This window comes from Boeremia exigua (genome assembly GCF_020726555.1).
Source record: "Boeremia exigua strain MPI-SDFR-AT-0100 chromosome Unknown C7974scaffold_2, whole genome shotgun sequence".
NCBI lineage: Eukaryota > Fungi > Ascomycota > Dothideomycetes > Pleosporales > Didymellaceae > Boeremia > Boeremia exigua.
Window position 1 is genome coordinate 2,162,456 of NW_025763519.1, and position 22,803 is coordinate 2,185,258.

Here is a 22,803-nt window from a genome sequence, read left to right on the forward strand (position 1 = left end):
TTGTAGGAGACCAAGAAACTCAGAAGTTATCAAGAGCACGGCGCGTGGTCAGAGAGTACGGAGATGCCATTATGACAATTGGATATACGCTGCATTGTATTGGCACAGCAGCATAGTTACATTACCGCCCTCAACTAAAAGAAAAAGACCCATCAACATGCAGGAAACCAAGACACAGACCTCTAGGCCGGCTCGACCAGCACAGCCAAGCGCCTGCAATGGAAGCAGTAACGGACAGCAGATGTTGAAAGAGGGTAATCGACCAAATGAGACATCCTGGACGCCGTGAAACTTGACATGACTCGTAGACATTTGCACATGACAGGCGTATCTGGTCGTCAACGCAGCGCACTGCGGTGGTACGCGCTATCGGGTGCGTGAGACGCAAGCGCAGTACGTCGTGTGGCGCACATGTGTATTCGTCTAGCAGCATCCCTTCTTCTGCTCTGCGTCGGCCGACTTGCTGATCTCGAGAACCTTGCGCTCACCGACGAGGACGTTCGGGCCGCCCTCGCCCTGGTCGAGTGCCTTGCTGGAGACAATGCGGTAGATTTCTGTGTGTGTCAGTTCTGATCTCATATCGCTTTCTGTATTTGTTCTCATGCTAGCACGAAGCGGCGCAGTATGAGGGGTAGCGGGGAACGAAAGTGGCGGTGTGCTCGTATCTGCAAGAAGTGACAACCGCGCCACCTGTTCTCATGCCAGCTGTGTTTGTCCACCATGGCGCTATACAGAAGGGATTCTGGGGAAAACTGGGGAAGTTTGGAGAGCCGGGGCGCGTACCTGTGAGAATGTTCTGGAAGGCAAGCTCGACGTTGCTGGCGTCCAAGGCAGACGTCTCGATGAAAGACAGGTTGTTCTCGCCTGTAAGGGACGGTGTTAGCAGCCATACAAAACCATACAAGGCCGTGGCGCGAATCAGGGGCACCTACTCGCAAACTGCTTGGCCTCCTCGGTGGGCACTGCCCGCAGATGCCTCAAATCGCTCTTGTTTCCGACCAGCATGATGACGATGTTCGAGTCGGCGTGGTCGCGCAGCTCCTTCAGCCACCTTGTGACGTTCTCGTAGGTCTGGTGCTTGCTGATGTCGTAGACCAGCAGCGCGCCAACAGCGCCGCGGTAGTAAGCCGATGTGATGGCGCGGTAGCGCTCCTGGCCGGCTGTGTCCCAAATCTGCGCCTTGATCGTCTTGGCGTCCACCTGGATGGACCGGGTCGCAAACTCGACGCCGATGGTCGACTTGGAGTCGAGGTTGAACTCGTTGCGGGTGAATCTGCTCAACAGGTTGGATTTACCGACACCTGAGTCTCCGATGAGAACCACTGCTGGGCATTAGCGGGGCAACACACACAGCGGTGGGGCGTGTACCCTTGAAGAGGAACTGCGTCTGTCAGTACGGGCGTCCAGCGGCGCACACGTCGCACAGGGGACTCACGTCATATTCGTCGTTCGCCATGGCTGCGGCGGGCGGGGGGAAGGGGGAGTGCGCTGTGGGGAAGGGCGCTCGAAAGTTGGCGCTAGGCGAGTTGCTGTGGAAGCCGGCGATGTGCTGTGGTACGGGCGGGGGAGGCGGTCACAGTGCCTTGACGCAGTTGGTGAGTGGTGATTTGGCTGCCTCCTGCCTCGACAAAGCAATGCGTGGAGACGCTGCGGCAGGTGCCAAGACGCGCTAAGCTTCGTGCCAGCCTAGTCTACCTCAGAGCAGCTGGAGCTCTCCCGTTGCGGCATCGGGGCGATCTTCTAACTCGACTGTTTCAGTCGCTCGAACGGTCACTTGTGCGACGCGCAGACGGGTCGCTGTCGCTTTCGGCTCCTCCAGGCGAGCGTTGGGCGCTGCAGAGGCGCTCAACGTCACCAGTTGAAGGTTCAACTTCTAGCCAATCAACATGTCTGCCCTACACGACTTGCGCGAAGTTGTGTCCAAAGGGCACGACCTCGTCCAAGACTACGACACTGACAATGTGTCTGTGACTTCTACAGACGACGCAGAAGGTGGTGAATACAATACGGACTGTATTATAGCCGAGGATAGTACAAAGAAGCATTGCTACCTGATAAGCTGGACTGACTATCCACTAAACGAGTAAGCCTTCGAGTCTCGTACAGACGTCCCAGAACTGACGGAGAAATCAGATGTAAGATTTCTTGAGTCGTCTGACCTGACTACAGTGGGCTCAATGCGCCCATTTTCTACGCCCTGATGATATATATTGACCAACATTAGGCACATGGGAACCTCCTGCAAATTTGGATGGTACTAATCTCATTGCAACGTGGGAGCAGCTCAAGCAGGAGCTTGGAAAGGAAGCCCTTCAACGCGAAATCGACAAGAACATAAAGGCTTACGAGGAGGCACGAGAAAAAGCAGATGCCGTCAAAGAACTTAGACTTGCAAAGCGTGAGAAGCTACGCCGACAACTGCAGCGACGGAGCCGTACAGTCGTCCCTGATAGTGACAGCAGCGACGACGAGCGCTTGGCCTCAAGACGAGCAGCATCTTCTTTGTTTGTAGGGGATTGCAGGCCATCCATCTCGCCTTCGAGAGTAAACAAGCCCGCACCCACACGACAATCTCCTGTCGAGCGTAGACCACCTCTACAGCAGTCTTCCTCTGAAGAGGATACTCCTTCAGATTCAGAGAAGCTCAATGATGTGCCATTGAGCGGAGAGCGGAGAAAGGAAGCTCCATCTGATGAACGTCGGAGCGCAGTCGAAAAGTCGAAGGACAGCCCCAGGCTGCCAACGAAGAAGCTGGGGGTTGTTGCACCCGCTACGAAGCTGAAGGCATCGTTGGGCCGCGAGAAGCTGAAGCAGCATTCGAAGTCATCCACGATATCTACAGAGGGTCACGTCGTGACTGGAAGATCTCTCACCTCCAAAACTACAAACGGCGCGCCCTCCAAAACGACCGTGAATCGTGCTATCAGAACTGCACCGCCAAAGCAGACTTCGCGCGCGATCAATTTCATCGATCAGCCTTTGGAGAAACAAAGGAGGGAGTTTTCGACCTCACAGCAGTACCGCAAACTAAAGTACAGAGGTCTTGCAAATAAAAAATCTCGTACTGAGGGCATACCTGACTTCAGCGCACTTACCTTTATGAATGGACCGCCTCCTACGTTACCAAGAGCGGTAGCGTCACGACCAACTGACAATCTTTACGGACGCCGTGAGACAGCAGGCCGTCGCATTCAAGACACAGATCAAGACGACCAACGACGTCGCGGGCTTACAGACGAGCCAACCCCTCTCGCGGATTGGGAGATCCATAAGGTGCCAATGATTTGCTTTCATTGGTACAGTTCAACATGTCCTTATGGCCAACAGGACTGTAAATTCATGCATCGAACGGTCGACCCACAAGGAAAACCATATATGATGGGTGATTACGAAGGACGAGTACCCCAAAAGTACCGAAGACCGCCTATCACATGCTCGTTCTGGTACCATGGACGGCGCTGTAAGAAAACTGCAGAACAGTGTTTGTATGCACACGAAGACACAGGGTGGGCAGAGCTCAATGGAGCCCCAGTCCGATTCGAACATATGCCTCCCGAGTCGGCTGTTCCAGCCGCGCGAGATGGCCCATCCTGGCTCATGCCCAAGCATCAAGATCCCCCTATCACATGTTTGTTCTGGCTGAGAGATCCTCGCGGATGCAATAAGTCGGAGGGAGATTGCAAATACGCTCACTGGAATACCGGTTGGGCGCATCCGAAGTCGGACCCCAAGGTCCCAGCAGAACGAATAAGCCCTGAACAGTTGCCACGTGACCAGTCCCACAGAAGTTCACTCGATACCTCAAAGCCTGCATCTCAGAACGTTGCACCAATCGACAACAAGTCGCTAACATGTTACTTCTGGCTAAATGGTCCAGGGGGTTGCGCAAAATCTGCGGCAAACTGCAGCTTCGCACACAATAACACTGGATGGATCAAGCCTTTTGGGCAAGGGAACCATCCGAAGCCCGAGCGCATCGATCCAAGAAGGATGCCTCAATTCCGTAAATATGGTAGGTGTCTTCTGAGTCATGTTCGTCCCGTTACACCCGACCATGTGGCCTTTGCAAAAGAGCACAGCCAGAGAAGATATCAACGAGAAGGCTATAGATCTCCAGCTGACTTCATGTACAGACCCAACAGAGGCATCTCAGATCCAGAAGGGCCTAAGTAAACCCTCTACACAAACGGTGTCCTCACGTTCCGTCGACGACAACCACGACCGCTCGCCCACAGATATATCAAGCGATGTGGTTCAGGTTTTCGATCGGCAACACGTGCGCAGCCCACTTGCGTTGCAGGTTGCCTCACACGAAGAGACAGCGACCGCTATAACACCATCATCTCAGCTCAGAAGCAGAATCGAGAGGTTTTGGAATCTAGACATTGTTGAGATGTTCAACTCCGGTGTACCAGGCGATAACAGTACGCTGGAGAGACATGCAATGATGCTGTACCACCCCGAGGAACATGAAGAAGAAATCGAGCTGATTACGCGTTGGCTATTGATGCATGGTGTCAAAGTCGCTAACCTTTGGTATGACGGGGCATGGGGTCAGTTTCGAGAAGATGTGGCTGAGTACAAGTCTGGCGTCATAATTGTATGTTCAGTGACGAGGTAGCTTTCACGTACTAACACTAGCAGGTGCATCCAGATTTCGACCACTACATCGACCTTCCTGGTTTTGGTGACGTGCTCAAGGAGCGGGTACGTGTGTGGTCTGTTGGACTGCAACCACCAGCTTCGTTCGACAATGGTGTTGATCAAACTCCACCTGAGCTGCAACATGATCGCATCGGCGTATTCCCTCATGGTGGCTTCATTTACATCACCGACGATGTCTTCGAGAAAGAGCCGCAGCTAGCACTACGTATCACCAAGCTCTTCTTCGCCAAAATCGAGCAGTTGCGCAGCCGGGATGGACCTGTCTCGTGGTGGCAAGAGGTAGATGACGCGTGCTTACTATGGCGACTTTGCGTTCGCCCTGAATTGATGGAGTATCTGTACGAAGCATGTGCAGAGAATGCGGAAGAGCTAGCAGCGGGAAATCCTGACCATCTATGGCGAGTTTATTCGAATCCTCTGGTACCTGTTGCCTTTGCTGACTGTTCTTATAGTCGCTTCGAGCTGTATCAGCTGCTCACCTCAACAAACTACATTGAGCAAGATCACCCTGCCGAACCGCTCAGCCCTGTCCAAGACAAATACCCCATACTCTCCGAACGTCGTGAGATAGCCGAAGACCCAACCCTCGACTATTTCAACCGCCGAGCTCATAGCCGGGAAGACGCAAACACCCACATGATTGGATACTATGCAGCTATGCAGGCTACCGACATGCGACGCGCCTACCGCCAGTTTTACGTTGTGCATACGGAACCTGAAGCGGCGTGCGCGCAGCAGTGGAAGGCGAGCATACACAACATCGCTGATGTCATAACGCCAGAGCAGTGTTGCAACGAATTTAGCAAAGCAAGCAAAGACAGCTTGTTTGACTTCCTGGACTGGGCCATGGGACCAAAGGAGGGTACTGAGCAGGATGGGCTTGAAGAGGGGGAATTGGGCGATGCGCCTATGGAGTTTTCGCCTACGAAAGAGATACATGAAGTTGAGCACACGGCCTACTAGCTAGGACATTATCATGAATATGGGATCTGTTCCAGGCGTTCGTGCTGTTGTGCAGTGCAGAGGAGTTGCAAGTCCTATAGAGATACCCCAAAGCCTTTTGGCAGCGTAGTCAATAATCACAGCACCATGACCCCTATTACATGATCCGATGAACCCGCAATCTTTCACAATGACCAGCGTCGTGGCTATCTCTCCTCAGTCATACTCCATGATAGGTAAACAGATACGAAGTCCCCCCATCCGACAAATCGCCGCACTCCGGCCCCAGCCCAGCGGCGCCTCGGATGACGCACTGGCTTTCCCACTTTCTCGGTGACATCGCCAATTTGACAACGGCGCCGTATCGTGCCCAATCACTTCTTAGACCCTCATCTTATCTTGGCTGACATCTCTTACACCCTGACAAGCTGCACCCGTCCGTCCCCGATGCTATCGAAGCTTTGATGCGCACCCTGCATGCGTCTCGCAGCGCCCTACTGTAGGGACCGTAGGATCTGTACATAGGGTCTGGTTACACGCCATTGTCGCGTGCGCACGGCGTTAAGCGTCGTTTGCATGGTCCAGCGTGGCGAGCGACCAATCTCGAACCTGCGCGGCGCACTCCACATCGGGGCTTCAGCGGCGCGCCGCTGATTCAGACGCGGCCGGCACGCGAGCTGCGAGCGCATCGCACGGGTTCCCCGCAGCACGGGCACGGGCACGGGCGCGGTGGCTTTTCGTCGCGCTGTGGGTAAGTGGGTGGTACTTAGGGCGCGCGGGTCCCACGTGCGGAGGGTGCTTTGTCGCTCTTTCGTTCTTGACGCTGCGTGTGTTGGATTTTACGTTTTTGGTATCGGTGTCTTAGCGCGCCACGGGTCCGCTAGTGACGACAACATTGTTCGACAAGAGATATTGGAAATTTGAAAGAGTCATACTCGAGAAGAGATATGGAGGGCAAGAGGAGTGCCAGTATCACCCAGACGGGGGCGGGGCGCAAGGGCTCGGTTGCCAGCGCGAGTAAGGATGCCAGTGCGGATGCGGCGCTCGCGAAGATGGGGTATGCGAGTGAGCTGCCTAGGAATCTGAGTATGTTGAGTGTGCTGGGACTGTGAGTCTATCCTTCCTGATGCAGCGGCTGCGCAGGGCAGAACTGGAGACAAGAAGTGTGACTAACGGTGCTCAGCTCCTTCGCTATTATGGCCGTTCCCTTCGGTCTATCGACGACTATGTACATCACCCTCACCGACGGCCAATCGGTCACCATTCTCTGGGGCTGGTGCCTTGTCTCCCTCATCTCGCTCTGCATCGCGGCCTCGCTGGCCGAAATCTGCGCCGTGTATCCCACCGCGGGCGGCGTGTACTACTGGTCCGCAATGCTGTCGACGCGCGAATGGGCGCCCATCACCTCGTGGGTGACAGGCTGGCTGACCCTGGTCGGTAACTGGACGGTCACGCTGAGCATCAATTTCAGCGGCGGGCAGCTGATTCTCAGCGCTATCACGCTGTGGAACGAAGACTTTGTGCCCAACCAGTGGCAGACGGTGCTTATGTTCTGGGCTGTTATGTTGATCTGTATGGCGGTTAATGTGTTCGCGGCGAAGTATCTCGATCTTATTAACAAGATCTGTATTTACTGGACCGCGAGCAGTGTAATTATCATTATGATTACGCTGTTGACTATGGCGGATGTCAAGCGCGATGCGGACTTTGTGTTCACGCACTACGATGCGAGTGCAAGTGGCTGGTGAGTAAGATTGAATCTATCAGCAGACAAAGCTAACACCTTTCAGGCCAGCTGGGTGGGCGTTCTTCGTCGGGCTGTTGCAGGGCGCGTACGTGCTTACTGGATACGGCATGGTGGCATCGATGTGCGAGGAAGTGCAGAACCCCGAGCGCGAAGTTCCCAAGGCCATCGTCCTCTCCGTTGCCGCCGCTGGCGTGACCGGTGTGATTTATCTCATCCCGATCCTCTTCGTCTTGCCCGACGTACAGCTCCTTCTTGAAGTCGCCAACGGACAGCCGATCGGTCTCCTTTTCAAGACTGTCACCGGCTCAGCTGCTGGAGGTTTCGGACTGCTCTTCCTGATCCTGGGCATCTTGTTCTTTGCCGGAATCGGCGCGCTCACGGCGGCGTCGAGGTGCACATACGCCTTCGCTCGCGACGGCGCAATTCCTGGATCCAGGCTGTGGAAGAGGGTTTCGAAGAGATACGACATACCGCTCGCCGCGCTCGGGCTGTCCACCGGCGTCGACTGCCTGCTTGGGCTCATCTTCTTCGGCTCATCTGCGGCATTCAACTCGTTCACCGGCGTCGCCACAATCTGTCTTTCTGCTAGCTACGGCATGCCGATCCTGATTTCTGTCATCCGTGGTCGCCAGGCGGTCAAGAACTCGTCGTTCTCGCTCGGCCGCTTTGGGTATGCAATCAACGTTGCCATGGTCGTTTGGATCTGCCTTGCTCTGGTGCTGTTCTGCATGCCTGTCAGTCTGCCAGTCGCGGCGGAGACGATGAACTACGCCAGTGTGGTGTTTGCTGGATTTGCGCTTATCAGTTTGGTCTGGTACCTGATTCGAGGAAGGAAAGACTTCACAGGCCCACCGGTGCCGCAGGATGTTGCTCCTGGCGAGGAGATTGCTGTTGCTGGTTTGGCAGTGACGGACAGTCAGCATGAGAGAAACGGAGACGTAGAGGCCAAAGGCGAGAAGCTGTAGGTTTTTGTAATATGCGAGGTGCCAAATAGTTTTAATTAACGTCGTTAACACCATTAATCCAACTTGTCGAGCATTTCGTGCTGAATCTTGACTATATTTAGTCATTGTGATTTATCTCGTCATGCATCGGCTTCTTGATATAATTAACAATAATGACTTACCCTGGTGTGGGGCGATATAAAGTCTTGGTGAATGAGGCTCCGCGCGGTACCTCAACGCGCTAGTGGCCACCAGCGACGCGGTTCGTCAAACGACAGTTCGGTCCGACGCGACAACTCGTCATTGCGTAGACGCGACGCTCGTCTGCCTCTGATGGCTCTGAGGTAAGTTCGTGCATTCCCTCTCACTACTTTTGTCATATCGACGCTGTCCGAGTGACGGCGAAACTCACTGATTCTCGTTGTTTGTGCTGCAGCTACTAACAATCACAGCAACAAGAGCAGGGTCTCAGAAGTCGTGGATCTGACCTACTCCGAATCTGACAGCGATGATGGTAGCGTTGGCCCCTCACATATTGCCGCCATGACCGCAGCGGCTGCAGCGCGAATTCCACCCACTGCAAGCTCGAGTAGACCATCGGCGGTCCCGGCCTCTGGGCGCATCGCTCCTACCTCGAATGGCCACGCCAACACACAACACACGAAGCAAAGAACCTACGATCGGTTAAAAGAAGTGGAGCACGACCTAAAGAGGAGGAAGCTATCAGCAGCTACCCCACAACGTGGTGAGGGTCCAAGAACGCAGCTATTGGCGCACGGCACCAAGAAACAAGATGTCAGGCGTGGTGCGAGCACTGCTACACCAGCAAGGAGTACTCCAAAGACATTTCACAACTCAAATCTGGGTGTGAAACTCAGTACAATGAAAGGGGTACCGTCAGTACATTACATGAACTCAGCGCTGAAGCCCTTGGGTACTTTTGCCTATGACCACATTCCTGCGCCAGCTGCTCGCCCATTCCTTATGAGCAATACACCACAAAACGACACAGTTACAGGCGTTCCTAGTCCCAGTCCGAGTTCTCGCGCAATGCCACGTAAGAGCGTCATACCCATATTCGTCGATTCAGATACAGAGGATGACATGATCGAGCATGTTCAGCAGCCGTTACCTTGTGTGAAAGAGTCTACAGCTGCGGTACCAGTGCGTCAGTTACCACTATCGTTTCGACCGCCAAGAGTTGCAGGTTCTGATGATGAAAGTGGTGGAGACAGTGTGATCTCCGATATTCCACAACGACGGCCAGTATCCCAGCAAGTATCGACACGCGAAACATCGATACAACCAACATCATCACGACCGACTCCGACACCAGCTCCAGACCTGGACCACCGTCCGCCGCAGGTGGCCAGTGCTACTGAGAGATTCGATCATCTGCTCATCTTCCTGAAAGAGGTGAAAAAACTGAAATGGACAGATATCACAAAAGAATTCACGAAGGATATTCCGGGGCGGACGTACAGCCAACTACAGTCACGTTACTCGACAACAATTAACAAGCGTGACCGTACGCAAGACCCACCAACACTGAGCCTCCCACCTAGATTCGCAGCAGAAGCTACGATTAACTGGAAATCTGTGCATGCAAATACCGAAGGGCCTAGAGTACGCAACGAGGTTACTAACTTAAGCGCAAGCAGAGGGCCACGCGATATTACTGCGGATAGGGCACGTCCTGTACAGCAGATCAGGGATGACGACTCTGGAACTGATTCGGGGCGCCAAAGACAGAGGACGCGCCGTGCTCCTCCTGTGAACTACAAATTACCAAAGTTAAAACCCGTAGGAAACGGATTTGAAGAAGACGTCAAAGAGAATGTCAGTCGGAGCCACAGTCCAAGCATGGCAGCATCCACGCGCTCAGCGTCGCCAACCGACAGGACTGTTGTAACACCGGGCGCAGGGCTTGCAACCTTTTTCAGGCCTTTAAGAGTGGACATCCACGAGAACGCAAGACTTGGTTTGAGCGTGCAGAAAGGTTTACGAAATGGCCGGCCAAAGAGTATGCCGTACTTGTCTTCGGCCCAACGTTCTGCAATGCGCAATGATTCCCAAGAGCATATATGGGTCCAGCAAAGCACACAGGACTGGCAAGGCACTGTTTTGCACGTGGACTTCAGTTCAGCTGAGCTAGAAATAGTAGAAAAGATCGTTGCGGATCTGATCAGACCGTCGGGACGTCAGATTCGACATAATACGTACCAGAGGCATCTACGGGCAGCTCTCAGGAATGCTTCGTCACCAAAGCTGCAAATGCTAGCTTATGAGATAGGGCGACACCTTCGAGCTCGTGATTCTCAGAGTATAGCTGCTTTCCTTGAAGATGCTGCTACAGGCATGGTGTCGGATAAACCGCGTGTACAGCGCCTCGCGCTCATCAGGAAGAGCACGAGGCTGAGCAGTATCCAGGATAACCCTTCGGTATCGTCCATTGTTCGTAGCCGTGAGCTTGGTCTACGAGCAAAAAGAGGCTGGCAAACCGCGTCGACACCTTTGACGTATCGATTGAAGAACCAGCTAATAGATACCATGGGACCCGAATCCACCTGGACTGGAGCATCGAGCGACATCCACACTGTTGCCTGGTCTCCTAATGGGCAATATTTCGCGGCAGGCGCCGTTGCGGTTACCGATTCAGACTCTATGCAGTACAATCGACCGAACGTGCTTATGTACGGTGATACTGTGAATGGTCACATCCACGAGCTTGGAGAACATTGTGAAGCGCGCCCCAGGACAGAAGCTGGTGCTAATTCAACACATGCTATGTATGTGTCGCAAGATCCCAAGCTCTATACGACCGTCAGTTCTGTGGCCTTCTCGCCATCCGGAGACTTAATGTACTCTGCTGGCTACGACAAGACTGTCTGCATTTGGAGCGTGACAGGTGGCTCTAGACAGCCACAAATGGCGCGCCAGCTACAGCACTGTGCACCTGTAGACGTTCTTGCAGTAAATCCACGCTTCGACGGGATTTTTGCCACTGCGACGAGAGGAACGGTCGAAAACTCGATCAAGCTTGTCTTCTTTGACGAGGACACTGTCCATGAAGAAAGTTGGGAACATGATGTCACAGATTTTGCCTCTGCGAAGGCTTTGAGCCGTCCCGATCTCAACATGTCTGCGACCGCTCTCAAGTTTGATCCAACTGGTACACTTCTGCTTGCAGGATTTGGTGCCAACATGCGCGAAGACAATCATATGCACACGTCAGGTGACATCTGTCTATGGGATGTGAACACTCAGGCGGCTCTAGTAGTCCATGGCTCCAGCCGCAACGTCTTCGACGTGACCTTCAATCCAACGCCGAGATATCAAGGACTCTTTGCTGTGGGATGTGTTGCAAATGGTCATGTCAACAGAGGGACTCGCTCAGTGGTGCGCTTCTACTCTAGATCTGTGCAGGTTTCGAAGGACGACGTCAAGTTTACATGTCCGTTGGAGCTCGAGTGTAAGGCATTTGACATGAACGACATTGTTTGGTGGTAAGTGCTAACCCAAACTGCAATGTAAACCAACCTAACACTGAACAGTCCCCACGACGAGAAACTATTTGCAGCAGGGTGCACTGATGGCCGTTCCTACGTCTGGGATCTCCGCAGGCCAGACCAAGTACTCTACACCCTGAGTCATGGGAGCTCGCTGATGCCCTTGCAAGACGGCGTGCCTCACGAGCGAACAGATACTGGAGTTCGCTTCCTCTCGTGGGGCCAGAACGCAAGGAGACTATACTCAGGCTCATCAGATGGCGTCGTCAAGGTCTGGGACGTTGCTCAATCCCAAGAAGATGTCTTTGTGAAAGATTTGATCACGGTCAAATCCGGGATTATGTCCGGCGCTTTCACTGAAGACTACAGTAAATTGATAATTGGTGAAGTCAATGGTACTGCGAATCTACTCGAAGTCGGTAGAGATGACATCGCGCTGAAAGATGCCGACAAGTTTACATACCAGCCTTATCTGGGCAGAGACGACGAGGAAGTTGCTACTGATAAAAGCACTTATACCTTACCTTCCAACACTGCTGCCGCAGAAGCACGCACCTGGCTCGACACGAATCAACTACGACTGGCGCCGCTAAGCGGCCTTCCTAGACAACAAGTCATTCAAGGATTCAACTATCAAGGACCATTCGATAGAGCCGAAGATGCCCAGCTTCTCCGCAACCAAGCCGATGTCTTCCAGCGCAGCATGGCAATGCCCCACGATCCACAGTGTACTGTTCAATCCTGCAAAGCCAGCCTTAACACCACTACCTTCGAAGAAACCGGTGACTCCGGGCGCAGCAACGACCGCATTCCCGACGAACTCCGGCAACAATGGCTGAACGAAGCCCCGCGCTCCATACTCGGCAGAACGCACTGCACCCTTTGCTCCCGTCCCGCCATCCCCTCACCAGATGCAGGAGACATCGCCCTCTGCGAGCGCTGCTCATTCACCTGTTTCCGCTGTCATGCCGCGAGCCCCCTCACCGCATCCACAACGCTCAAATGCGACGCCTGCGGCGGCGTCTGGGACAAAGGCGCCCTAGGATATGAGTGCATACAGCAACCCCAGCGTCCCCTCGCGCTCGACGTGCCCCCGCTGAAACGGTTTGGCAAGGACGCGTACCTGGATAGGCTGGAGGATGTGGATGCTGCGTTTGGCGACGAGGTGAATGCACTCTCGGATTACTATTTTGGACTTGCGATTGTCAGGGCTGTGAGCCCGCCACTGTAGCTACGCGGAGGCAGAGTTGTAACTGTAGGATGCAATAGCACGCGTTGGCGAACAGACAGCAGCAGACAGCAGCAGACAGCAGCAGACAGCAGCAGACAGCACAGTAGCACACAGACTAGATACTCTTGCACACACATGATACCCGAATACAAGCACCCTACACACACCGCACCTTACACTCTCAAACCGCCCGTAGTAGCCTTCTATCCGCCCTGGCCCCCCAAACCCCCTTCGCACCCCCTGCATGCCAGCTGTGTCTCACGCCGCTGTCGCAGCAACATGATCTACCGGCCTGACACCTACCTGCCTGGCTGGCTGACACCTGCCAGCGCCACTCCGAGGGGCAGCTGCAGCGGTGCCGTGCAGCTGCGTTGTTGTGTCGCAGCAGGGCGAGGGGGCGCCCTTGCGTGAGGTCGTGCACGCGCAACGCAACGGTCGCTGTTGCACTCCGAGGACGGGCGGCGACGGCGTTGCGCGCAAGCCAGGGACGGACGAGCGAGCGGGTGAGTTGTGAGAGTTGTGCTCGTGGTGCGCGCATACGGGTGCGGTTCCCGTGTCTCATTTGGCGTCTCCTATTTACGACTCACGATGCACGATCAACGGTTCATGGCTCACGGTTCTCTATTTACTAGTGATTATTGATTATTGACTGTTTACTATTTACCCGCACAGCACAGCACAACACACAGCACATCGCGTCCGGCACAACGCACCCGCCCGTGTATGCACCCTGCGGATCCCCCGCCTCATCAAACAACGTCCGTTTCAGCGGCGAGTTGCCGCTATGGAGCCGGGCGCGCGGGCTCGAACGACAGCGGAGCGCTGCGACGTGTTACACATTGGGTGGCAAGATTAATGGCGCATCTGGACGGGGCGGGGCGGGGCGTGGGAGATGGGAGTGGAATGAGGAGGTGATGTAATGGGGTGGAGACGGACACGTGTGGAATGTGGATGGAGAGATGCGATGTTGTGCACGATGGTCATTGCGGTGACTATCTTGATTTGATGAGCATCGGCGCGCTTTGTGACGTGTGCGGCCCTGTGTGGCCGTGTTGCCGTATCGTTGTTTTATGTTCGCCAGAGTGTTCTTCGTGTGCTTGTGCATGTCCTCATGCTTCTCTATGCGAGTGTGGGCAGATCGGTCAGCAGCGTGATCACGGGATATGTCGACCGGTCGTCGTCCGACAGCGGCGCGTTACCAGGGCGATCGACTACGATCGCATAAACACCAGCTGCGGCTGCAGCTTCGGCCTCTGCAGATAAAGTCAGCAATTGAGTTTGATGACGATGCGTGAACTGCGGGGTTCGGTAATCAAATGCTTTTGGTAAACAAGGGCCTGGCTTGGCCGATGTTTCGAATTAGAATTGCACGCGGGCAAGGGATGCTGGTGCAGATGTGTCCTCAATGAAGGAGCACAGCGTGGGGTGTAGGGCTGTGAGGATCGACCGGATGCTGGCGGTCTTGGATAGATTGGATGCTATCGTACCTTTCACGTTGTCCGTCAAGAAGCTGACTGTCTTCACATCGGCCCCCATCTCGCGGCAGATCTTCTCATACGAGGCTTTCTCAAGCTTTGGGCCTGCGTTCACCGTGTCGTAATGCGCCGAGAACAATGGCTTGACATCTTTAGTTGTCACACCATCCTCGACGTATGAGAAGAACTGGAGCTGAGCTTGCACGCTACCAGAGGAGAAGATGGCGAGTGTACGTCCCGAGGCCTTCCATGATGTGAGCGTAGGGACAACGTCGGCGAAGAGCGGAGTCTTCAAGTCTCCCTCCGAGAATCCGGTCTTCCAAAGGTGTCCTGCGTATTGTTAGTTTCGTCGGTGGGTTTGCGTGGTTTTCTGTGCTGATCTCGTAGTGGAGACGGATTAGGCAATCTGACGCAAGATGTGTCAACTCGAACATGGCAAGCAGCCGTACACAGCCAGAGTCCTCGCAGATAGTGAGCACCGCCAGCTGACGACTAGGCGAGCACCAACATGGTCCGCTGCTACGAAGATAGCAGCAGCTATGATGCTATCTGTGGCAATCCCGGACCGAATCAGTAGTCCTCGATCGCCCGATTACGTTGGAGGACCGCGACATCGCAGTTGAAGATCCCCCAATGGTTCCGAGGCTGTGTACGACAGCGACCAGAACGGACATGCCAACATGTTGCACAGGACTCAACGGCTCTAGTCACCCACCTTGAAGCTGCTTCAGGTACACGGCTTTAACATCTCGTCGTGTCAAATCCTCCACGTGAGCAAGGAGAGAATCGGCGTCCTGCTTAGCCTCCGCCGGGAACCCCGCAATGAGGGTTTGGAAGTCCGAGTCGGACCACGAGTCGCGTGCTAGTCTCCTGAGGCGATCAAGGGCATACGGATACTGCGGCTATCGTGAGCTGCGAGTGGCAGAAAGGGGAGCTTCACCCCAGCAACGTGCGTCGCGTGACAAACGACGGAAACGTCCAAGATCACCCAGAGGTGGCTGGTCCAGTATGGGGAAGAGCAGTCAGAGTACGCGAAAGGAAATCCGAGTGGCTTGGGAAACTGCCGAAAAACACCACTGGCATGGAAGCGCGGGCCGCTATGATCTCGACTGGTCTTTGTTGTTGACGATCTTGACCAAGCGTTCCAAACGCGGGGTTGGCGTGCCCTCGAGACGAGAAAGGAAAGCGTGAAGTCTGACAGCGGAACAAAGGAAATCTTACCATTACATCCTTGACAAAGGAGATACTCGCGATAGTGCCCTCTGCGGCGAGAAAGTAGAATGGTTAGCCTGGTTCTGAGTAACGTTGCGGACGCTGGACGCAATTGAGACTCGTGGATGGCTGGGGCGACCGTGGCGTGAGCAAAAGTCTGGGGTAACAGCTGGGCGGGGACAGCGAAACAGCGTGAGTAACAGCTCTGTGCGCTCTGCAACAACCCGAGGGTCGGCCAGACCGCCACAGCGAGGCTGTCTGCATCGCGGGGCTGCAAAGGCTGGTTGCAGCGGTTCTCGCCCCAGCAAAGGACTCGAGCAGCTGCAGTTACTCACCAATGTCAAGTAGCACGACCTCAGACGACATCCAGCGTGCAGGATCGAGAATTGCGGCAGCCATGTTGTTGGTGGTTATTATTGATTGTGGAGCGGTGAATGGCGGTGAAGCGAATATGCTGTAAAACGATGAAGCCCTCGCCGATGTTGTGTGTCTGGCAGGAGCGCTGGTTGGTGCACTTGCCTGAGACACGATATGTCAAAACAGAGCGGTGTACGCTCGACGAGATTGGTGGTGTATAGCAATTCAACAAATAATAGGCGAATCAGGCGTTGTTCCGCATACATGTGTTGCTGTGTAAGAAAATTTTCACGAATTGGGGGTCAGATGCACGCTACAGATGTGACATGAACTGGCTGTGCGAACAGGGTGCCAGTGCGCGATCTCCGTTCCAAGGTTGTCTTCCTTGCTGCGATCACACGGCTATAAGAATTTGATATCATTAAGTAGGTACTCACCGACTGAATGATGCCACCATGGTGAAGCTGGTATCATGTGTTGTCAAAACTGAGTGATGTGTCTGTGAGTACCCTGCTTCAGAGTAAACTGCCCAGTTTCTGCACATCAACGGATGGCATCCGTAGACCCATGAGCGAGATACCCACATGCCGTAGACATGCCGTGGGATCAGGGCCCGCTTTGAAGTAAATGCACAGATTCCCATAGGTGCAGGAGCTGGAAATAGCAGGACGAGGGTGTGTTGTCTGTGGGGGATGCTGCTATCGCTCCACACCGCCGCGAGGGAGCTCAGGAACAGGTACAGAGTGGTGGGTCACGGCAAATATGGCTGCATACAACCTGCAGTAGCGGTGCTGCAGCTGTACAGCACGCCTACGAGATGGCAAATCGTGTGCTCTGGTGTGCTGCTCTACTGCAAGCCAGCGAGTAGAGTGCAGCGCAAGCTTACGTCCCGGGCCTGGGCAACTGTACAGAGCCATGGTACTGGTCAGCAAGTCCGGCTTCGGAAAACAAACAGCAGAAAGCGGCAGGTGAGATGGAAAGGCGTGCGATGTGTTGCGCGAGGCTGCGTACACCGACATTCGTTTCATCTCCGTCGAGACTCACAGGAGCAGCCAGTGTGCAGAAGCCACGATGCTCCGGACGCGCGCCTGGCGAGGTCCAGGACGCATGAGCTTCCCCAGACGAGTCGTTTGGCGCGGCCGCCCGCCGACATGCCTGAACGAACCTGAGGGAACACACAAGCGCACCAAAGCAACCCGAGCGCTAGGACTGCAGCGGTGGTTGAAACAGTTGTCATGCTCAATTGGGGCGAGGGTCTGGAGAGCACCCCTGAGTCGTGCGTGCAGCGAGCAGAGGTCGGCTGCATGCAGCGTGTCGCGATAACAGCAATCAATGAAGTGCTGGCAGCCTCGCTGAAGTGGCAAGCATCGCGATAACGCAATGATAACGGTTTCCAGAGTTGAGGCAGAGGCGCTCGTGAGGGTGTCGGGGGCCGATCAGGGCCCAATTAGAGGACAGGTGGCATTCGTCTGTCGTGCGAGCATCGATCATGAGAGGTCGTCAGCCGGCGCCTGCTTTGGCCATTCGCCAGGCTGTGCCCGGGATGCAGGCGGCTAGACTCGTCGAGCTGCTGGCACACGCACAGCAGCGACCGTGTGAAGCAGGGAGGCTGTTTCAGAGCGTGCTCGTCGTCCGGCGGCGTCATAATGCTCGCAGCCTCGTCATGAGGAGCGGGGCGGGCTCGAAACAAGGGCCTCGCAATTGACTGATTGCACGCCATCTCCGACGCAGCCGGGGCCTTGAGGTTGGCATTGTCCTGTCGACCCGACAGTGACGAAGCTCGCTGGCGAGTGCGCACGGAAGCAGATCGAAGGCCCTCGAAGCCGGCCAGCAGCCACTGAGGACGCAGCCAACGCGCAGCCAGAAAGTTGGCAGTGCCCCGGCCAGCCTGTCCTGAACCCTGACGGACGACCAGCGGCGAATGAGCTATCGTCGATCCGGCCTGGCGCCGTGCTGCCAATGCATCACGCAGCACTCGCCGCTAGCTGCTCTCGACTGGCGCAGGTTAAACTGGGCCTGGCCATGCCGTTGTGGGTGACACCGCCAGCCTGAGTCCGTGGGCCGCCCATATATCGGCGGATAGCCTGCCTCGATCCAGCTCCCCTTTACCCATCACCACCATGTTAATCGTACCTATGTCGTCCTGAGACACCACCACCACCACCATCACCCACTCTGCTCGTTGTTGCCCGCACGCCCAACCCTACATCCTCTCTCCGCACCTACCTCTGTCCGCTGCTGCCTCGTCCGAACGTCGCATTCCACTCGTTCCTTCCGCAACCGCTCAGCTGCACGACAACAACCGCAACATCCCTACCTCGCCCTCAGGCGACAGTCCTCCTCTCCCACGCTCCACGCTGCGCTGCCCGTCCATCTAGCCGGCCATCTACCTGCCGCCGCAGTCCTTGATTTGATGTAACATAGAGAGTCCACTGTCTGGCGATCTTCCGATACGTACCGACAGCGCCTCTGGCACCACCACACATCCTCTCAAGACCGCGCCTCCTCTCCGCTTCGCAGACCAGACGTTCGACATCCGTCAAGCCCGAACATCTTCTCCGCCGAAAACCGCTCAGCACTCACACCCCCGAGACCGCTGCTAGCTTCCGAGTCCGTGCACCTGACTCACCCTTCAATCGCGTCATCAGACAATACCTACTGTCTGCCTGGACCGGCTCCCACGTATAACGAATCTCCTCCTTTACGCAGCGACCTCATCCTCCTTCCGTTCTCGCTTTCCTGGACTCCTAGTCCGCCAGCTCTGTTCCGTCTCCCAGCCTGTTGAACCAGGCCTCCATACCAATTAATATCGCCAGATGCACATTACAATCTCTTAGCACTTTCCTTGTTTGTTGCCGTCGACGGGCTCTTTGTGCATACCCTCGACTACTCGCGTTACTTCCATTTTCTGTCGCAGCGAATACTACAGCCTATAACATTACGACATCTTCGGCGGTCCTTATCCCGTTCTGCCCCGAGCGAACTGCGACACATCTTATTGCTATCTCTTACGAAGCTTCCGGTCATACAAAAGTTCGATAGAGTATCGTCTTTGGATTAGCGGCCGTTGATCCGTTGATCCCCCAAAACTTCCTTTATCTGGTTGTTTCATCTGTTCACGTGACGGCTCCCACCGTCACCCTCACCTGCTGCGCTTAGCTACGAGTACACTCCTCCGTGTTCCTCCTGCTTCGCTTCCTGAATCTTTCCCCATCCTTCCTCATGGATTGCATGCGTGATCAGCTCCAGGCAGGTGTTGTACTCCATGGCCGATACGAAACCGTTTTCTGCCCTCAACCAGGGCTCCTTTGGCATGGTCTTCCAGGCCAAGGACCTCGTCACCGATGAACTTGTTGCCATCAAGGTTGTCACCAAGCCCTCCGCTGCTGTAAACTGCCCGTCTGCATTCGCTGTCGACGAGCGTTCTGAAGAGCTTGGCGTCCACCTTCGCCTTGGTAGCCACCCCAACGTTGTCAACCTTCTTCAGTCTTTCGAGACTGAGAACCACATCTATTTGGTGTTGGAGTACTGCTCCAATGGCGACCTTTACGAGGCCATTCGCTTTGACAAGGGTCCTCTGGAGACCGAGCATGTTCGCGACTTCATGATGCAGCTGGTGGGCGCCGTTGAGTTCATCCACTCCAAGGGCGTCCAGCACCGCGACATCAAGCCCGAGAACATTTTCCTTTGCCAGGATGGCTCGATGAAGCTTGGCGACTTTGGTCTTGCTACTTTTGATGCCTGGTCTTGGGAGATTGCTGTTGGCAGTGACCGTTACATGGCTCCTGAGCAGTATGATCCCACCAATGCTGGCTACTCCACTGCGAAAGCCGACATCTGGGCTATTGGCATCTGCATGCTCAACGTGCTGTTCCAGCGCAACCCCTTCGCTGTCCCAGCGTCTTCGGATCCTCTCTACGCCGACTTCGTTTTCGACCGCCAGAGCCTGTTCGATGTCTTCCCCAACATGTCCCAGGATACCTATGAGGTTCTCAGGCACTGCTTGGCTATCGACCCAGAGAAGCGTGACATCAATGCCGTCAAGGACGCCCTTGCCCGCGCCATCACCTTCACTACCGATGACGAGGCTCTCGACGAGTTCTGCACCGAGGAGCAGCGCGAGCCGTTTGCTGTTGGCGCCAACCGCGAACCCCTCCGCACCCCCTCTATCAGCACTCCATCGCTTGATAAGGGTGGCTCGTTCCCGTGGGCTAAGGCTCTCGCCATGTCTCCACCGCAGCACTTCCGTCAGCTCTCGGTCATTCCCGACACTGAGATCTACTCTGACGACCTGTTCCCGGCTTCTGATTACGCTGTCAAGCCCGAGCATGCCTCAGCCGTATCTTTTGTGGACTCTGGTTTGGGCTTATCTTTCAAGTCGATTGACGTCACCGAACGCAGTGAGCGCGAGCCAATCAACTTCACGCGCTCCAAGCCGATGCCTATCTCTGGCTCCCTCCCAGCCAAGCCCTTCAACAGCATGTCATCCGTCTTCGGTAAGAAGCGTGATGTGTTTTCGAAGAGCTGGAGCGACCTGTGGGAGGAGGAGGACGATGACGCGCAGTTCATCGCTGAGCTTGAGAACAACTTCCACAGCTTCAAGGCCGAGAAGCCAGCGAAGCAGGTTGTCTCAGAGGCCGGCTCCGGCGTCTCCACTCCTCGGGGTGGTTTGTCGGAGGTCAAGAACCCTGCCACTGTTCACAACAGCAGGGGTCGCTCGCCGATAAAGCGCCGAGAGGTTGACCACGTCAGCGAGAACACCGGCTTCATCTTCGAAGAGGATCAAACCTCGGCGCATGCACGCAACTCGCCCTCAAAGAAGATGCACGGCGCGGACAAGTGGGCTGCGCTCGGAGATCGTCGCCGTGGCCAACCATCGCCGACCAAGGAGTTTGCGCCTATGACTCCTTCCAGGTCCACCAAGTCGCCCAAGCAACCTCAGCCATCCCCGCCTTCTGCTCGGAAGCGGAGCCGGACTGGCACGTGGAGACGACCGATCAATTGGGGTCCCAGCCAGCACGAGAATATTCCCAAGGTCCCTGACATTCCCAAGGTTCCTGCTGTGGACAACAAATACAAGAGCATGGAATGGCGCCATTACAACAATCCACCCCTTATCGTGGACGACGACATTGGCGACCTTGAGTGGGTGTGGTAGGCAATTGCCGCCACTTGTAGTCTTGACACTTCATCATCCCTTTTTCTTTTTTGTTTTGAAATACGTTTTTGGAAAACAACATTATCGTCCTAGGACATTCAACACTCCACCTGAGCCAATTAACACCACAACAACAATACCCGGCCAGTTTGTAACTCTGTAGATACCATTTCCTCCGCTCTACTCTTGTACTCTTCTCCCTTCACACCACTCACCATCATGTCCTCTCGACCCTATCTTGTCGCTTGGTATCTTTCCTTTGTTACCTGGGTGTTTTGTATCGCATTGGCATCAGCTGGTGGATGACGCAGACTGTACTGAATTGCGATTCGACAGACTGTACGACGGAGCGATTAGCATAGCATTGGGAAGGCGTTTTGTTTGTATTGCTTCACTTCTTCATAGGGATGATTAGCTAGTCAAGACTCGTATCCGTCGGAGATCTCGCATTCCCCTGGGCATGCGACAGATCCGGGATTTACCCACTCAAACCTCGTCTTCAAACCTCCCGCGTGATGTTCTACCTTTGCTTTCCTGCAGGCTTCATCGAGGGAAGGCGCGACCCGCCTGGCGCCCCGCGTGACGTCTGCCACGACTCGGTTTCAGCCGCCGCGTAGGCTTGTGGCTCTACTGGACGGAAGTACACTGCACGACACATGATGATCGGCGAAGAGGTCATCGCTGTTATCAGATAGCCGCTGCATGCGACGATTTGGGAAGGTGTAGCTGGGAGCGTGGCCGCCTTAGCACGATGACGATGCAGCGCTGGGTGCCGAGGGCCGATCGCGAGGTGAGTGCAACACCACATTTTGTGAACGAGGTAGATATATCCAAAAGAACAAGCTCTACATATCACAGTCTACAGTTTTCGTGTACAGTCTTGGGATTTGATGGTTCTGTGGTATTTGTGGATTTTCCACTCTCAATCGAGAGAGTCCAGCTCACAGCTGCTCACAAAGCGGCCCTCATACCCAGGTCCTCCGTTTCGCAACAAAGAGAGCTGAGCGCTGATCGCGGGCCGTTGATTGCAGGACCACTGCTAGCGGACAAGGCATCGCCTGATAACACCGCGCAGGGAGGTTAGGGACCGCGTCACTTGTCTCTCTGGCCGCTTCACCGCTGCGCCTGCAACTGCAGTCACAACGGTGATCGTGATCGTGATCGCAATTGTGGGGAGTCGTGGTGCGATAGTGTGTAGGTTCCACTCGATATGTCCGGTGTGCGCTGCGAGTGACACTCGCTGGTACCGCGATTGCCCTGGCTCGAGAGGTGGCTTCGGTGACAGGATGGATCGCTGGGGTCTGGTAGAGGATGGGCGGCGATGTGCCGTGCCATAATGAAACGAGACTTTGTGGGTGCAGGTATCTCGTGTTGAGCGAGAGGGGTGCTGTGCTGTCGTGTCTCTTCCACGTTTGTCATGGTTGGGTGGATGTTGTAGGTATGGTAGCTGCTTCAACATCCAGACAATTGTAAATGGTAAGACGGCTTGTACTATGCGAGCGAGTAGTATTTCAATAATCGAGGGTCAAATTTCACTCATTCTGTTTACACATCAATGCCCTA

At 54.9% G+C, this 22,803-nt stretch overlaps 6 protein-coding genes across 6 annotated transcripts; 4 read left to right on the top strand and 2 right to left on the bottom strand.

Moving 5' to 3' along the window:
• Nucleotides 1-46: 46 nt before the first annotated feature.
• Nucleotides 47-1,642, bottom strand: C7974DRAFT_386122 (ras-related protein rab-like protein-11B). The gene is made up of 5 exons (XM_046141030.1): nt 1,436-1,642; nt 1,369-1,381; nt 933-1,322; nt 784-864; nt 47-554 (listed from the first exon to the last, which is right to left on the bottom strand). Exons 1-5 carry the CDS (start codon nt 1,454-1,456, stop codon nt 424-426), a joined length of 636 nt encoding a protein of 211 aa, XP_046001770.1. The 5' UTR covers nt 1,457-1,642; the 3' UTR covers nt 47-423.
• Nucleotides 1,643-2,251: 609 nt separating this feature from the next.
• Nucleotides 2,252-5,628, top strand: C7974DRAFT_372654 (uncharacterized protein; the record flags this gene model as incomplete). The annotated part of the gene is made up of 4 exons (XM_046140069.1): nt 2,252-2,254; nt 2,284-4,012; nt 4,134-4,600; nt 4,645-5,628. 4 exons carry the CDS (start codon nt 2,252-2,254, stop codon nt 5,626-5,628), a joined length of 3,183 nt encoding a protein of 1,060 aa, XP_046001771.1.
• A 1,064-nt stretch (nt 5,629-6,692) lies between these two features.
• C7974DRAFT_386126 (amino acid permease-like protein) lies at nt 6,693-8,420 on the top strand. The gene is made up of 2 exons (XM_046141031.1): nt 6,693-7,351; nt 7,398-8,420. The coding sequence occupies exons 1-2, from the start codon at nt 6,804-6,806 to the stop codon at nt 8,317-8,319; spliced, it is 1,470 nt and encodes a 489-aa protein (XP_046001772.1). The 5' UTR covers nt 6,693-6,803; the 3' UTR covers nt 8,320-8,420.
• Nucleotides 8,421-8,575: 155 nt separating this feature from the next.
• C7974DRAFT_386128 (Rik1-associated factor 1) lies at nt 8,576-13,139 on the top strand. The gene is made up of 3 exons (XM_046141032.1): nt 8,576-8,642; nt 8,751-11,804; nt 11,853-13,139. The coding sequence occupies exons 1-3, from the start codon at nt 8,632-8,634 to the stop codon at nt 13,036-13,038; spliced, it is 4,251 nt and encodes a 1,416-aa protein (XP_046001773.1). The 5' UTR covers nt 8,576-8,631; the 3' UTR covers nt 13,039-13,139.
• Nucleotides 13,140-14,157: 1,018 nt separating this feature from the next.
• C7974DRAFT_301360 (HAD-like domain-containing protein) lies at nt 14,158-16,124 on the bottom strand (the record flags this gene model as incomplete). Its single annotated transcript, XM_046137849.1, has 4 exons — nt 14,158-14,291; nt 14,526-14,843; nt 15,229-15,375; nt 16,061-16,124. The coding sequence occupies 4 exons, from the start codon at nt 16,122-16,124 to the stop codon at nt 14,158-14,160; spliced, it is 663 nt and encodes a 220-aa protein (XP_046001774.1).
• A 3,180-nt stretch (nt 16,125-19,304) lies between these two features.
• On the top strand, nt 19,305-21,240 carry C7974DRAFT_431151 (kinase-like domain-containing protein; the record flags this gene model as incomplete). The annotated part of the gene is made up of 2 exons (XM_046144755.1): nt 19,305-19,364; nt 19,408-21,240. The coding sequence occupies 2 exons, from the start codon at nt 19,305-19,307 to the stop codon at nt 21,238-21,240; spliced, it is 1,893 nt and encodes a 630-aa protein (XP_046001775.1).
• Nucleotides 21,241-22,803: the final 1,563 nt, after the last annotated feature.

Coding starts and splice junctions, on each gene's coding strand:
- C7974DRAFT_386122 (XM_046141030.1), bottom strand. CDS start 1,456: ATGGCGAACGACGAATATGAC. Junction 865..932: donor GGAGGCCAAGCAGTTTGCGA/GTAGGTGCCCCT, acceptor CGTCCCTTACAG/GCGAGAACAACCTGTCTTTC. Junction 555..783: donor CTTCCAGAACATTCTCACAG/GTACGCGCCCCG, acceptor TGACACACACAG/AAATCTACCGCATTGTCTCC.
- C7974DRAFT_386126 (XM_046141031.1), top strand. CDS start 6,804: ATGGCCGTTCCCTTCGGTCTATCGACGACTATGTACATCACCCTCACC. Junction 7,352..7,397: donor GATGCGAGTGCAAGTGGCTG/GTGAGTAAGATT, acceptor AACACCTTTCAG/GCCAGCTGGGTGGGCGTTCT.
- C7974DRAFT_386128 (XM_046141032.1), top strand. Junction 11,805..11,852: donor ATGAACGACATTGTTTGGTG/GTAAGTGCTAAC, acceptor AACACTGAACAG/TCCCCACGACGAGAAACTAT.